At 39.4% G+C, this 16,473-nt stretch overlaps 1 protein-coding gene across 2 annotated transcripts in view; it reads left to right on the plus strand.

Moving 5' to 3' along the window:
- TEC (tec protein tyrosine kinase) overlaps nucleotides 1-16,473 on the plus strand; it is a 133,869-nt gene that overhangs the window by 35,854 nt on the left and 81,542 nt on the right. For both annotated transcript variants that reach the window (XM_055339380.1, XM_055339371.1), the window contains exon 2: nucleotides 14,534-14,719. In XM_055339380.1, coding sequence (XP_055195355.1) covers nucleotides 14,582-14,719 — 138 coding nt within the window. In that variant the 5' untranslated portion in view covers nucleotides 14,534-14,581. The remainder of the gene's footprint in view (nucleotides 1-14,533; nucleotides 14,720-16,473) is intronic.

Consider the following 16,473-nt stretch of genomic DNA (forward strand, 5'->3'; position numbering starts at 1 on the left):
TCTTTTTATTGGAGTTCAATTTGCCAACATATAGCATAATACCCAGTGCTCATCCCATCAAGTGCCCCCCTCAGTGCCCGTCACCCAGTCACCCCAACCCCCCAAGGGTAGATATTTCTCTGGTCAAATTTGCCTTCTTCCTTTAGTGTGCTCTGTGTTTCAGTTGTGATACTGTTGTGATCTTCCTAATAAATTTTTTTGAAGATTTTATTTATTCATTCGGCAGAGACAGAGCATAAGCAGGGGGAGCAGCAGGGAGAGGGAGAAGCAGACTTCCTGCTGAGGAGGGAGCCCTATGTGGAGCCCCATCCCAGACCCTGGGATCACGGACCTGAGCTGAAAGCAGTTGCTTAACGGCTTAACTGGCTGAGCCACCCCAGTGCCCCTCTGAGGATTCTTTTACAAAAAGGCTGCAATTTGAGTTTACTCACCTGACTGCTTGCTGTGCTTTGGTACTTCATTAATTTGTACAGGATTTTCTCTTATCATGCAGTAGACTTGGAAAGCTAACTTCTGCCTCCATGAAATTTGAATGGGGGAAAAAATAACGAGATACCACTAAAAAAAAAATTTGAACAGGGGAAAGGAGTGGAAATAGAGAAGAGAGAGGAGTTATAACAAAGACAAATGTTGCGTGGACTGTGGTTTTATGTTTGGCTGCTGCAGACCACATATTCCTGTTTTTCAGAGAAGAAATGGTATCACGTTATACTATTGTGGGGCCCTGCTGACTCAAGGAATCAGTGGAAGAGCTTTTGTGATGAGCTACCTATAGGAAGCAATAACATCTTAGAGGAAGAAGAGCCCACTCACCTTTTTCGGCTTCTATTTGTGTGTTTGGTTCTTATTTTTCTCCCCCCTCCTTCCCTTCTCTTCCTTTTTTTTACCTTTTTCTCTTCTCTTTCTTACCCGGTTGCAAAGTGTTGGATAACAGGCACATGGAAAACCGGGCTATTTCCTTAAGAATATTTTAGAAACGTCTTATGGTGGAAAATTTCAAACACAAACAAAAATAGGATAGCATAATGAACTCCGTATGTCTCACTCAGCTTCAATAGTTAGCAACTCATGAGCAATTTTATTTTGTCTACACCCTGGGATTCCCCTTCGATTATGAAGCAAGTCACAGACATTATTTTATCTGCAAATTTTTTAGTATGTGTCTCTTAAAGATAAGAACTCTTAAAAATACAATCGCAATACCATTACCACACTTCAGAAAACTCTAGAACAACCTAACTATCTTAATATTATCAACTCCTAATGTCACCAGACAGATCTTACCAGCAAAGCTTCATATCACCATTGCCACAGTCATCCTTTACATTTCAGCTGGCTAAGATGTTTCCGATTTTTAAAATCTCTTGGGTCCTCCTTAATCTCTCTCTGCTTTTGCTCATGAAACTTTTTTTTTTTAAAGACTTTGTTTATTCATGAGAGACACAGGCAGAGGGAGAAGCAGGCTCTCAGTGGGGAGCCCAGTGTGGGACTCAATCCCAGGACCCCAGGATCACGCCCTGAGCCAAAGGCAGATGCTCAACCATTGAGCCACCCAGGTGCCCCCATGAAACTTTCTGTTAAGAAACTTTCTCATTCTGTAAAAACATTGAATGCAATAAGAAAAGAATAAATTGACACAGATGTATGCTTCATAGTAAAAACAATTTAGGATACCACAACCAGGGAACACATATTGGTATTTGAGTATTTATATATAACTTCCAAATTACTTTTTAAAAGAATTCTCATGTTTTCTCCTAGTAAAAGGTGCTAAAAATCATCTACCTATTTTATGGCTTGTTTCTACTGGTGATTATTTCCCTCTGAAGCAGCAAGAAGCAGAAAGAGAAACATTTGTTGGGAATCAGCAAATGCCTCATGGGAGGAGAATCAGTGCCAGAGTATTGTCTCTTATAGTGAATCTACTAGTTACATAACATAGTAAGTAGTAAAAGAAAAAAAAACTGTTATGATTCAGACTTTTTCCTGAAAAATAAAGTGAAAGCATGGCACCATTTAGATTATAATTGCTAACTCTTAGAACAAAGTGTGAATCAAGTATTAGTTGTTTCCTTGAGATAATTTATCCGATGAAAATGCACACCCAAAAATTTGACCACTTAATATTTGAATTCATCAGCACAGTTCTAAGGAGGGCGCCCCCCCCAAAAAAAAAAGCATGAGAAAGCTTTATTGGTTTTTACAAAGGTATGCCTGTGAAGTAGAATCAAAGTTAAGCCACCATAACAGAGAAATCGTTATATATAGTTTCTAAGATAAAATAGAAGTATATTCCTCTTTTCCAAAGTAGGTTAGTGAATCTAGGTTGGTGGGACAGCACTGCTCCATGGAGTCATTTAAGGACCTGCAAAATGTCTTGAATGCCTCAGGAGAGTTGAGTTTGTTATGTGCATGTGCCAGCTTGTAAGAAGGTAGAGAATGCTCCAAATCCAGGGAAAGTAGCTTGTGTTTAAATTGAAGATGGCCCACTTACCACTTCTGCACACATCCCTTTGGCTGTAACTTAGATGGCCGCACCTGACTACAGAGAAGGCTGGGAAATACCTCTAGCCCATCTGTCCAGGAAGGATGGAATGGAGGGGGCGAGGGAGTAGGGCAGAGAGGATGCAAGAGATAGCCTGTCACGGTGTATCTTAGCATTTTAGTTTTAAATCATGTATTGGTACTTCTGTTGTTTCATTTCATTTCATTTCATTTCATTTCATTTCATTTCATTTCATTTCATTTCATTTTTTACAAGTTAACTATAACTGCAAGGTCCTCATTTGCCAGTGGCATTGAGTATGTTTAAAGCAATTTTCCACTGGGACACCTGGGTGGCTCAGGAGTTGAGCATCTGCCTTCTGCTCAGGTCTTGATCCTGGGGTCCTGGGATCAAGTCCCACATTGGGCTCCCTGCTCAGCGGGGAGCCTGTTTCTCCCTCTGCCTATATCTCTGTGTCTCTCATGAATAAATAAATAAAAACATCTTTTAAAAAAAAGCAATTCTCCACCATCACTCCCATTATTGACTTCTTGAAGACCCCCATCTTTCGAATATTTGATATTATTGACTGTTGCAGTTCCTCATTCAGTGAGACAGAATGACCAGCAAAGAAGCAGAACCTGGTACCATGGAAGGACTATTTGATTGAGGCCCATGGGCAAGCTGATTAATGAATATTTTCATGTGCCGACAATTTTTCCTTCTCTCTAGAACCACTTAACTATGAATCTCCTGTGTAGTAATTATAGTTCTCAGTGCTTAGAGGTATCGCACATGGTTTCTTTTCTCAAGACGTCTTTCTCTATTCATTACTCCTTTTATCTCTTTTTTTTCCTTCTTTTTTTCCAGTGGGGAGGCTCCCCACCTCATTACAGCCAAAGACCACAAGAGGAAACTACAACGTGAGATCCAAACCTCTCTTAAGGAGTGCGTGTTAGATCAATGCATATATCAGTGTGATATGGACAGAGCGCAAGAACTGTCCTTAGTGTGGCCCTGTTTAGTCTATTTCTGGGTTCCCTTGCCCCAGTCTGGTGCCTTAATCATCCACCACATGGCAGTGGGCTGGGGTGGGATTGCCAGGAGAGATGAGGCAAGTCAGCTGGCCTCTTGCCTTCTCACCCATCGAGTCTCCTCTTACCTTCCTTTTAGATGTTGTTAGTACTAGGTGATTATGGATTTACTAGTTTTGTTTTGTTTTTTAGAGAGAGAGTGTGAACGTAGGAAGGGAGGGGTTGGAGAGGGAGAGCTAGAATCTTGAGCAGGCACGACACCCGGTGCGGAGCCCAGTGGGGTCTCCATCTCATGACCTTCAGATGATGACCTGAGCCAAAATCAAGAGTCGGACTGAGCCACCCAGACACCCCTGCTAGTTGTCTTGATGGTTGGATTCCTCCTCACTGGTTCAGCTTCAGTAGGTCAAGTACTCAAAACTGTGTAGTCTACTACATGTCAGCTGGCTGAAAGGGAGAATAGTTAAGATTTTAAGAACATACAGGTTGTCTGGGGGCCTTCTTTTAATAGATTAGGAAGACAGAGGGTTGCTTTCTTCTGAGAGCTCAAGTGTTCCTAATCTGGGAATAGATCCAATTTGTCTTGTTAAATGGGGAGCCGAGAATGTACTCTTTATTCTGATTGAAGTCATCCTAACATGTTTTTTTTTTTAAGATTTATTTATTCATGAGAGACACAGAGAGAGAGGCAGAGAAACTGAGGGAGAAGCAGGCTTCCTGCAGGGAGCCCAGTGTGGGGCTCGATCCCCGAATTGGGATCATGCCCTGAGCCAAAGGCAGATGCTCAACCGCTGAGCCACCCAGGCGTCCCTAACATTTTTTTTTTCCTTCTGCTTGTATTACTTCTACTTATTCCTCCTTTTACAAAAGGAAATCAGGGCTTATGCTGAGATGAAACCTTGCAGGAGAGAACATGGTTACACTGGTTCTTGTATAATAGCTACCTATTTTAGGTACTTTGGAACTGAAATAAAACCTACAGATCCTGTTGGCAGGCGCAGAGTATTTGATTTCTCAGATGATGTTGGTGTGATGTGTATTCATGCTGCTTTCCCAAAGTCACAAATAGAAACCTTGTCACAAACCTACGAGGAGATATGTAATAGGCAATGTGTTCTGATGAAGTTCTGAAACCAGGGGGGTTAGTGCTCTACTAACCTTAGGGCATCAGCGAGTATTAGATTGAATTGCATCATATTGATGATTTTGTAGATGAAATACTGCTGGATACTGGCCATTTCATGATTCAACCTAATAAGATGAGAATTTCAATGACCTTAAGTCACTCTTTGCTTTTCCCTGTAAAGAGTGCATCCTTTCCCTCCTCTGGTAACTAGGCTATTTGTTTCCTGTTTCCTGGGCTCTTTACCATCCTATCATTTGATAACTCATAATCACCTTTGTTTTCGTCTGTCTCTGACTACCTTTCTGGGTTAGCAGCTCTGTTCTTTGACTAAAAATATTATGAAAAGTTGTATGGATTAGGATGGCCAGTCCTAGTACATTCTTACTTAAATTAAAAAAAAAAATCCTTTTTTTTCTCAGACAGAACCTTTCATGATGAAAAAGGTTCTAAGATCTTTTGGCTGGAATTACCAGACCATGAAATTGAGAGCCATTACTTTGTTACTCAGATTTACAACACTGGACAAAAAAATATAACTTCTTGGTGGCTTGGGTTTCTCATTTGTGACACAGTGACAGGTCCTGTTGTCTACTTTGGAATATTGGTCTTCAATGAGTGATGTGTTAAGTTTTCCAAACTTTAAAAATATACTTATCTAAAATTTTTTAAATTGAAGTGTAATGAGTACATTACATTGTGCTAGTTTTAGCTGTACCACATAATGATTCAGTATTTGTACACATTGTAAAATGATCACCATAATAAGTCTAGCTAACATCCATCACTATTCATGGTTACACATTTTTTTTCCCCAATGGGAACTTTTAAGATCTATTCTCTAGCAACTTTTAAATATGTAATAGAGCATTATTAACTATAGTCATCATGCTGTACATTATATCCTGAGGACTAATTTATTTTATAACTGAAACTTTGTAGCTTTTGATTCGCTTCACCTATTTTGCCCACACCCATCCCCCACCAATGGGTTCTCTGTATCTACGGGCTTGGGATGGGTTCTTTTCTTTTCTTTTCTTTTCTTTTCTTTTCTTTTCTTTTCTTTTCTTTTCTTTCTTTTCTTTCTTTTCTTTTTTCTTTTTTTTAAGATTCTACATATAAATGAGATCATATGATATTTATCTTTCTCTTTCTGCCTGATTTCACTTAGCATAATGCTCTTGAGGTCCATCCGTGTGGTTGCAAGTAGCAAGATTTCATTCCTTTTTATGACTGGGTGATATTCCACTGTATATATACATACGCCACAGCTTTATCTCTTCATCATTTGGTGAACACTTAGGTGTTTTGGTGTCTTAGCTATTGTAAATAATGCTGAAGTGAACATGGGGGTGCATATACCTTCTTGAGTTAGTGTTTTTTGTTTTCTTTAGATAAATACCCAAAAATGGAATCGCTGGATCATGTGATAGTTCTGTTTTTAATTTTTAGAGGAACCAACATTCTGTTTTCCATAGTGAGTGAACCAATTCACATTCCTACACAATAGTTTTCTTTTCTCCATGTCCTTGCCAGTACTTGTTATTTTCATTTTTTTTATAATAGCCATTCTAACAGGTGTGAAGTGATATTTCATTGTGATTTTGATTTGCATTTTCCTGATGATTGGTGGTGTTGAACACCACCTTTTCATGTACCCCTTGGCCATCTGTATGTATTCTTTGTAAAAATGTTTATTCAGATCTTCTGCCCATGCTTTTAATTAGATTTTCTCCTACCGAGTTGTATGAGTTCCTTATATATTTTTGATGTTAACCCCTTATTGGAATTACAATTTGCAAAATATTATCTCCCATTCAATAGGTTGCCCTTTCCTTTGGTTGATAAGATTTCCTTTTTTGTGCAGAAGTTTTTTAGTTCAATGTGGTCTTGGTTGTTTGTTTTTGCTTTTATTGCTTTTGCTTTTGTCAGATCCAAAAAATCACCAAGACCTATGTCAAGGAGCTTAGGGCCTGTGTTTTCTCTGAGGCATTTTATGGTTTCAGATCTTATGTGGAAGTTTTCCATCCATTTTGAGTTAGTTTTTGTGTATGGTGTAAGGCAGTGGTCCAATCTCATTCTTTTGCATCTGGTCTTTCAGTTTTCCCAACACCATTTATTTGTTGAAGAGACTGTCCTTTCCACTTTGTATATTTTTGGCTTCTTTGTTGTAAATTAATTGACCCTATTTGTGTAAGTTTATTGCTGGGCTCTTTATTCTGTTTCAGTGATCTTTGTGTCTATTTCTGTGCCAATACCATGCTGTTTGGATTTCTACACCTTTGCGATACAGTTTGGAATCAAGGAGTGTGATGAGTTCAGTTTTGTTCTTCTTAAGATTGCTTCTGCTATGTGTGGTCTTTTATGGTTCCACAGAGATTTTAGAATTGTTCTTTAAGTCTTCTAAACTTTTAATCGTTAGCAACCAGGGTAAAGAGAATAGCATTCTTCTGTTCATCTCCAATGGGACATTTACAAGGGTCTTATGTTGCAGCTCTGCCTTGCCTTGTATTTAAGCAGATATTTGTAACCTAGCGTTGGTTCGTGATTCTTCTTCTTTTCTTTTCTTAAAAGATTTATTTATTTGGGGGAGAGAGAGAGTATGTGCACACAAATGCACAAATGTAGGGGAGAGGCACAGGGAGAAGCAGACTCCCTGCTGAGCAGGAAACCCGGTGGTGGTGGTGGTGGTGGTGGTGGTGGTGGTGGTGGTGGTGGCGGCGGCGGCGTGGGGCTCAATCTTGAACCTTAGGATCACGACCTGCGCTGAGGGCAGACACTTAACTGACTGAGCCACCCACGCACCCCGTGATTCTTACTTCTGAGTGGGTCAGCTCTTTGTCTTGTGGAGAATAGCTGGGAGAGTAAGCTGGGGAACTCTGAAATTTTGTTTCATCTTTGCTTTCTAATTTAGACTATCAAACCAATTATTTCCTTCACTCAGAACATTTCCCTTCAGTTTTTGGAATTGAGTAGATGGTGCACTCTCTCTTAGTGATGCCTTGGAAGTCATAAATTATTTCTGTTGAAGTAATTTACTTTTAGCAATCTCTCTAAACTAGGAGGCTAGAAGTGACTTGTTAACTATGCTCTTTCCTTGGGTTCTCCCTCTCCTTCTGTTAATAGTAGGCTCCGTGGTTAGACTGCCTGTATTAAAACCTGGCTCTTATTCTTACAATGTGACTTGTAAGGGATCCCTGGGTGGCGCAGCGGTTTGGCGCCTGTCTTTGGCCCAGGGCGTGATCCTGGAGACCCGGGATCGAATCCCACGTCAGGCTCCTGGTGCATGGAGCCTGCTTCTCCCTCTGCCTGTGTCTCTGCCTCTCTCTCTCTCTCTCTCTCTCTCTCTCTGTGTGACTATCATAAATAAATAAAAATTAAAAAAAAACAAAAAACAAAACAATGTGACTTGTAAAATATAAATAGTAATAGTACCTACTGGAGAAGGTTTGTTGAGAGAATTAAGTGACTTAATCCATCACAAATGCTTAGTGCTTAGAATAGCACTAACACATGGCAAAATACTATTTTGCTTGATAATAGTGATTATAATAATTTTTATTTATTTTTCTGTATAAATAGTCATTCTGTAGGGATACTTCCTAATTTTCCCATGATCTGCTTATCTCTCTGGATTTCACTGATCTTGTGAAAATTTCATTAGATTGACCTTTTAGGACAGTTAGTTTATTTTTAGGGAAATTCATGTAGCTGTCTTCCCAATTTTGTCCACTTTTCAGAGTATTTCAGGAATATGTATTCACAGTTTGAAGTTTGGAGTTAAGACCGTCTTTTTGTTCATTGGACGATGGGATTATTTTCCTCTGGTTTTCATGTTTTATTGTTTTAATAGAGTTTTTTTAGGGGAAGAGAGTAGAGAACACATGCCTTTACACTGCCATCTTCCAATCATTCTAAGAGGCAATCACTCTTATTTTTTAATAATATTTTTGTACTGTCCATCTCTAAGTAACATATGTAAGTTGCTACTTCTTGCTTTTTCTGTTTGAGGTATGATCTATTAACTTCCTACTAGTACCATGGAGAATACAGCTCTTTCATAGTTACCCTCCCACCCACACACGAGCACATTTCCTGCACTCACCCTCAATATATTTATAACAGTAAGAAGAATATTGTTTATTATTTACATTATTATGAACTCTGGAGAATGATTATTTTTCCATTTCTGCAGTTTTTTTGTTTTCACTGGGATGCATTGATTTTTTTTTTTAAGTTGGCAAAGCTTTTTTTTTTTTTAAGATTTTATTTATTTATTCATGAGAGACACACAGAGAGAGGCAGAGACACAGGCAGAGGGAGAAGCAGGCTCCCTGCAGGGAGTCCAATGAGGGACTCGATCCCAGAACCTTAGGGTCACTGTGAGCTGAAGGCAGATGCTCAATCACTGAGCTACCCAGGTGTTCCTAAGTTGGCTAAGTTTTACTAATTCATTACAGATCTTCTCCCAGTGCTTTCAAGTTCATATCCTGGAAGAATTTTTTTCGAGAACCTTCTAACTTGATCTAGTGTGGCCTGAGTGTTCTGTTGGCCTGCAGCTGAATGTCATCCTAGGATGTCCCTTCACCATCATCCAGGAGATTCTTCTTACCTTCTTTTTTAAAAAAATTTTTTTGAAGATTTTATTTATTTATTTATTTATTTATTTATTTATTTATTTATTTATTTGAGAGAGAGAGAGAGAGAGAGAGAGAGAACGCATGAGTAGAGAGACAGAAGCAGACTCCCAGCTGAGCAGGGAGCCCAACGCAGGGCTGAATCCCAGGACCCTGAGATCATGACCTGACCTGAAGGCAGACACTTAACTGGCTGAACCACCCAGGTGCCCCCTCCTTAACCTCTCTTTTGTGCTGGAACCCTTTGTTTCCTGGATTCCAGGTATTTTGTGGTTTACTTTTTATTTTGGTAGACTACATTCTCAAGTAGCTTTTTTTTTTTGCACGAGCAGGGGAAGCCGAGGACGGTGACCTGAGCCAAAGGCAGACACTTAACCGACTGAGCCACAGAGGCACCCCTCAAGTCGCTTTTTAAAAAGGGCAAAAAGAGAGAAATTTTGTAAAGCCTTGCATATTTGTAAAGTGTCTTTTCTCTCCTATTACCACATTGATAATTTAGCTGAGCATAGAATTTTAGGTTAGAGATCGAATTTGGAGGGGCATTTTTCTCTGTTATCTTCCAGCTTCCAATGTTGCCTGATGATTGCCATTCTGAAGTGTGAGCCTTTCCATGAAACCTATATTTAAGCCTGCTGAATCTTCTGTCTCCATGATTTTTAAATTTTTTGAGTTGTGCCTTGAATTGGTTCTATTTTAATTTGAAAATAACCTTCCCTGTGGGGAAATTTTTCCTAAATTTCTTCTCTGATTAGTTTTCACACTAGTTTTCTTTGCTTTCTCTTTCTGGAACTCCTTTTTATTTTATTTTTCAATTGCTGAACTTTCTGGATGGGTCCTCTAATTTTATTATATCCCCTCTCCAGTTTTGTATATATATATTTTTTGCTTTTAGTTTTATTTCTTGGGAGATTTGCTCAGTGTATATTCTACTCCTTCTATTGAGTTTTTTATTTTTATTTTTATTTTTATTTTTTTTTTGCCAATGCTCCTCTTTTTTGGTTCTCTCTTCTTTATTTTAGCTGTATCCTCACTTCATTTCATGTACACAGTATCTTCCCTTAACTCTTATTACTTTTTTTTTTAAAGATCTTATTTATTTATTCATGAGAGACAGAGAGAGAGAGAGAGAGAGAGGCAGAGACACAGGCAGAGGGAGAAGCAGGCTCCATGCAGGGAACCTGACATGGGACTCAATCCCAGGTCTCCAGGATCATGCCCTGGGCTGAAGGCAGCACTAAACCGGTGAGCCACCTGGGCTGCCCCTATTACTTTTCTTTTTTTAAGCATTTTCTTTTCTCTGCAGTCTTTGTTTCCTACAAGTTGCTCCCCCTGCCTTTTATTGTTTGACCTTGAATTCATATTAGAATCTTTCCTTAGTTTGGTGATTTTTGGCCTTCTCTCATTCAAGAATTGGGCTCCAAAAGTCTATTGGAAGCTTTGTGCTGTGGGTGGCACTTGCTGACTTCCTATAGGGTGATCTGGCTGGGCCATTTCTGGCCACAGGAGCTCTCCTGTGTCTGTATCTGTAGGGCTTTCCTCTTAGTCTGGTCCTTATCCAGTATTGTGGAGTCAGGTGGAAGAAGAGAGCTGAGTGGTCTCAACATTGAGTATATATGCTTGTACAGGTTTCCTTAAGTCCCCCTTTGCAGTGTGAGGTACCACCTCAACTGTAGTTTCTCCCAGGATAGAGACCTTCTGTTTTATAGCCTTCGGAAAATAACCCTGCAATTTTCTCCTAGGATTGGGGAGGATTAGTCACCTAGCTATAATGTGGCACGGGAGAGGGGAGCCTGTTTCTTATACAGACCTGAAAGCAATCCTTTTGTTGAAAGTCTTCTTCACCACCACTTACAGACATACCAAGTTCTGCTGATTCTTGAATTATTTGGAGGCTCTGCAGCATAAGTTGGGTTGTTTCTAGGCTTCCTTGCAGCTGGAACTACCACATGTTTATTTGCTTTTCAGTTTCCCAAACTTTGTTGTTATCTCCTGTCCTGTTTTCTATTTCCACAAGAGTTAATTTCTTCATGACAACAACAACAACAACAACAGCAACAACAACAACAACAAAGGACTGATTTAATGGGATTTCAGAAGGGAGCTAATGCTACTGTGCACATACAACCCTCTATCTTTAGCTGGAAGTCTATATGAGGAGAATTTTCCTTTGTTTTTACCTCTGTGGACCTCAATAATTTCCTTTAGCCAGGATTTACCATTAAACAATGAATTATTAAAACAACAGTGAGCTTTTAATTGTATGGTATCAAATGGTGGAGAGATCCCTTCACTTGGAGCCAGGAGACTTTTCTTTCTTTTTTTTTTTTTTAAGATTTTATTTATTTATTTTATTCATGAGAGACACAGAAAGAGAGAGGCAGAGACACAAGCAGAGGGAGAAGCAGGCTCCATGCAGGGAGCCCGACGTGGGACTCGATCCCAGGTCTCCAGGATCAGGCCCTGGGCTGAAGGCGGTGCTAAACTGCTGAGCTACCCGGGCTGCCCAGACTTTTCTTTTAGTCTTGGTTTGTGTGACTTTGGGCAAGTTGCTAAACTTTTCTAAACCTCAGCTTCTTAATTTGCAAAATGAGTAAGATAGATGATGGCTAACACTTATTTCAACTCAAACAGTGTGTTCTTTGTAAGACTACTAATATCTCCTATAAGTCAGATAAGGGGCTTTTTTTTTTTTTTTCAATGCATTTAACATGATGTATTTTCTCCTGCTCCTGGATGTTGAGATCTTTTGCTTCTAAAACTCCAGATGAACCGCACCCTATATCCGCCTTCCAAAAATCTACCTTCTATTTGGTAACGCTGGTATTACTCGCTGGCCTAGGAACTACATGTTTGCGTATGGCCTGTTTTCCAGGGCATAGCCTGCTTTTCGCTTACAATCCATTCTTTGAATTGTCGTTTTCAACCTGCATTAAAAATGTGTTGTACAAAGATGAAAAGATGATTTCCGAAGTGGTATTTACATGTCAACCAGTGTCTCAGAAAAAAAAAAGTACGAAAATTTTAATTTACAATAAGGAGGACCAACTGAGATGCAAAAGAACAACAGCTTTTCTCTGAAGTAAGAGCTTTTCTATGACTTCTTAGAATAATGATGGCTTCATTGGGTCCATTATCCAGCTGCTTACTGAGAGGCTACCATAAATACAAAGAGTGCTTTGTATAAATATATAGTTAGTTCGAGAGCCCAATCTCTTCCTTTAAGATAGTGGCTCTCATATCCACCTGCGCATTAAATCATAATATCCTGGGCCCCACCCCAGGCCAATTGAATAAAAATATCTGGGGTGGGGCCTGAACATTTCAAAACATCTCCTTAGGTGATTTATTTGTTTAAGATTTATTTATTTGAGAGAGTGAGAGAGTGTGCTCGAGGGCAAGGGCAGGGCACAGAGAGAGGGAGAGAGAGTCTTAAGCAGACTCCGTGTTGAGTGTGTAGTCCACCCCAGGGCTCAATCTCACAACCCTGAGATCATGACCTGAACCGAATTGCTGAATCCCAAGAGTTGGATGCTTAATTGACTGTGCCACCCAGGTGCCCCTCCCTAGGTGATTTTAATGTTCACTTAAGGTTGAGAACTATTTTTCTTAGGAGCTTTAAATCTAGGTGAAAGTTAAAAACTGTACATTAATTGCTGTAGAATATGGAAGACTATAGTGAGCTCTATGATAAGTGATACAGAGATCATGGGGCATGAATTGGAAGGCATTTAATTAATTGGAGTCATCAGGAAACCCTTCATTGAGGAAGTGAGTTTTGAGCTAGTGGACTTTTCATGCCAACTATTTTGACTGGGTGTGGAACTGTTTGAAGAGCAGTGGAAGAAAAGATTAGATGATAGGTTATAGACAGATTGTGATTGTCTGTGTCAGTATGGGAATTTTAACTTAATCCTACAGGTGGTAGGGAGGCTTCTGAGGAGGCATTGAGGATTTCTGGTGAATGAACTGGCATGGTGCAAGCAGTGTCTTTGAAGATTGATCCAGTGGGAATGAGGGGTATAATCATTTGAACAAAATGAGGCAAGAGCTTGTGAAAAGAAAGACCAGTTGGAAAGCTGCTACCATGGTCCAGACTATAATGCTCTGAGCTAGGAAAAAGGTAGTGGAATTAAAAAAAATAATATAGTAAACGTTTGTATAGAGTTTTCATTATAAGCAAGTTCTTTCTTACAGAGGTTAAACTGTTGTGAAGTAACCTTACAGAAATGGGGGTCCTGACTGGATATGAGAGATTGGGAATAGGGAGTTGCAGGGTTCTTCCAAGGCATCAGGCTGGATGTGGAGATGGTAGCATTTCTAGTGGCTAACTCGGTGTCAAGGCTCTAGCTGTGCTCCCAGGTAACCCCTTGTGTTCTTCGTGTGACTCCTATTACCTGTATGGTTTGATGTACAGTGACTCTAATGTGTGGTGAAAGGAAGAAAAGAAAGGCTGTTGTCAATTCATTTTCTACCAAATAAGAATCTTAATGTATTTTTCTGAGTATTTTTGGGTTTTTCAGATACCTAAATTTTGTTGAATTTAAAAGGCTTCATCGGCGTGTGGGGATCCAAATATAGGGCTGAGGACCTTGTCCAGATAGGTTCTTCTCTGAGTAGGTTAGCCGTGACCAGGTGGATTTCCTTTTCTCTTGTGATTGAGACAGGAGCCATAGGAAGGAGAACTATGGAGCATGGTGTAGACACTGGAGAACATTCTCATGGCTCTGGCAACTAGGATGTTTGATCAAGATTACATTCTTATCAGAGCTGGAGATTGACTCATATCTACCACTGTGGAAATTCACTGTGTTCACACGTCCACTGGGTCTATGTGCTCATCTGTTTTGTGTACCAGGATCCTGAGGGAATTTAAATACCAGCCTAAATCAGCTGAGCAGGTGATGAAATGTACTTTTTCATCCGAGATGCTTGTTTCCTTGTAGTCAGATAGCAGAAGAATGTGTCAGAAACCTAAGGGATGCTGGGAAGGTACAAAGGAGTGACTCATCATCATGGCAATCCGTGATTTGATTTTCTTGTGAGATGCTTGGATATGGAAGAACAGGATAAGCCTGGGGATGAAGAGGAGGTTGAGCTTCTGTGCCCTGGGCAGTTTTGGTCCTGGTTCATAGACTAACATTCACTAGCTCCAGCTGTGGTGAGGGTAAATTCTAGTTTGGTAATTTGGAATGAGAACAGCTTTGGAAAATTAAGATGTTGCATTTTATTTCAACTGTTTATTTTCTCACTTTAGAATACTGGGATCTTCAATGGCAGGAGACAGAGTGATCAGAAGACCGAGATGAATTTTAACACTATTCTAGAAGAGATTCTTATTAAAAGGTCACAGCAGAAAAAGAAGACATCGCCCTTAAACTACAAAGAGAGACTTTTTGTGCTAACAAAGTCCATGTTAACCTACTATGAGGGTCGAGCAGAGGTAGGAGACAATAAAAATTTACTTTGCGGCTTTCTATGTGGGTAATATTTTATCATATCTCCCCCTTCCCCCCAAATCTTATGGAATAAGCTGTAGGTAAAAGAAGTTAAGGTAATAATTTGTTATCATTTGGATCTGAATGATAAAGCTTAGAACTTAGAGTGTGGTGAGAAATTATTCCTAAGTCTCTTTTTATGGTTTAGTAGTTATGGGTCTACATTTTATATCAGCCTACTGAATTAATCTGTTCAAGGATACAGATTTCCGTATTGGTTTTAGATCCTCGTGGAATTCATTAAGTATATTGTATGCACATGGCTCCTTCCCATAAATGACTGTATTTGGTATCAAAGTCTTCTTTAGCACATATACACTGTGTGTCCATTACTTTATATGAATAGTTCTTCATTATTAAGTGGAAATTATTTAAAACTGGTTAGTGATTAGGTGGATCCAGCACATTACTGAGGTTGAGCTAAAGCAGAACTGCTTTTTTTTTTTTTTTTTTTTTTTTTGTGATAAGCAGCTATCGCAAAGTACCTTTTATGGGAGAAGGAGAAGTGGCTTGCTGAAAGCCTGGTCAGTGAGCATGTGGCATAGTGAGGGCAAGTTGTCACTCAGCTCCTTGCTTTTTAGTTGTTTTAGCCTCTGGTTTTACCACTAGAGGAGGCATGTGAATGTATAGTTGCCTCTGGCCAACCTTTTTTTTCTCCTGACATCTTGGGAGTGCAGCATCTAGGACCACAAGTCCAGCCATGCTCCTCCCTACCACAAATATTCTTGGATTCCAGGGAATGACTAAGAATGTGCTGTCCTCGTTCACCACATGCTATTGTCTGGTTGGTTACAGTGGATTTTTGGTGATCCTATTCTTTGGTTTTATTTAATTCTGATTTTTTTTTTTTTTTTAAACCTAAGAGTGCCTTCCTCAGAAATTGCTTTGCTTTTTTGGTTGTTTGTTTGTTTTTTTGTTTGTTTGTTTTTTTTTTAACTCCCACTGATTTCTCTGTATTTATGTTCTCCTACTTCAGGGAGAATGGCATCTGCTTCTTTCTGGTTGTCCTGAAATTAATTTCTGCTGCGGCTTGTCATTCCAACTTGTGGAATTCTTTAGGTTCATATAATTATGAAACTTCCTAAATCCCTGAAATGCTGAAGACACAAACTGGAAAAACTCTTTTAGTTGTAAAACTATTTTTGGTCTTAATTTATCCTAGTCACCGGGACTTTTTGGGTTTTTTTTTGCACGTATGTATGCAGAAATATTAATGTGTTTGTTTATGTGGGGCTATCCCAGTCCCCACTGGGAGTATACGTATATGGTATATGTACTATAGTTCTTTTCTTTTAAGATTTTATTTATTTATTTATTTGTGAGAGACACAGAGAGAGGCAGAGACACAGGCAGGGGGAGAAGCAGGCTCCCCAGGGGGATTCCTATGCGGGACTCGATCCCAGGACCCTGGGGTCACGTCCTGAGCCAAAGGCAGATGCTCAACCACTGAGCCACCCAGGTGCCCCTATATGCTATATTTCATTTATTAAATCTGAAAAATTTAGAGTTCCAAAAGGGTTTCATATAAGAACAGAAATAAAATTATTTTAAAATCTAGTATAGATTTTAAGGGAAAACAATATGTTTTTACTGTATGACAATTATTTGTTATAATTTGAATTTAATGTACCAAGTCTAAGAAAAGAATAGAAATATAACTGTGGAAGTGGTAAAGCCTAATAGTTTCTTAACCAAAAAA

This window comes from Nyctereutes procyonoides, unplaced genomic scaffold, assembly GCF_905146905.1.
Source record: "Nyctereutes procyonoides isolate TBG_1078 unplaced genomic scaffold, NYPRO_anot_genome, whole genome shotgun sequence".
Taxonomy (NCBI): Eukaryota; Metazoa; Chordata; class Mammalia; order Carnivora; family Canidae; genus Nyctereutes; species Nyctereutes procyonoides.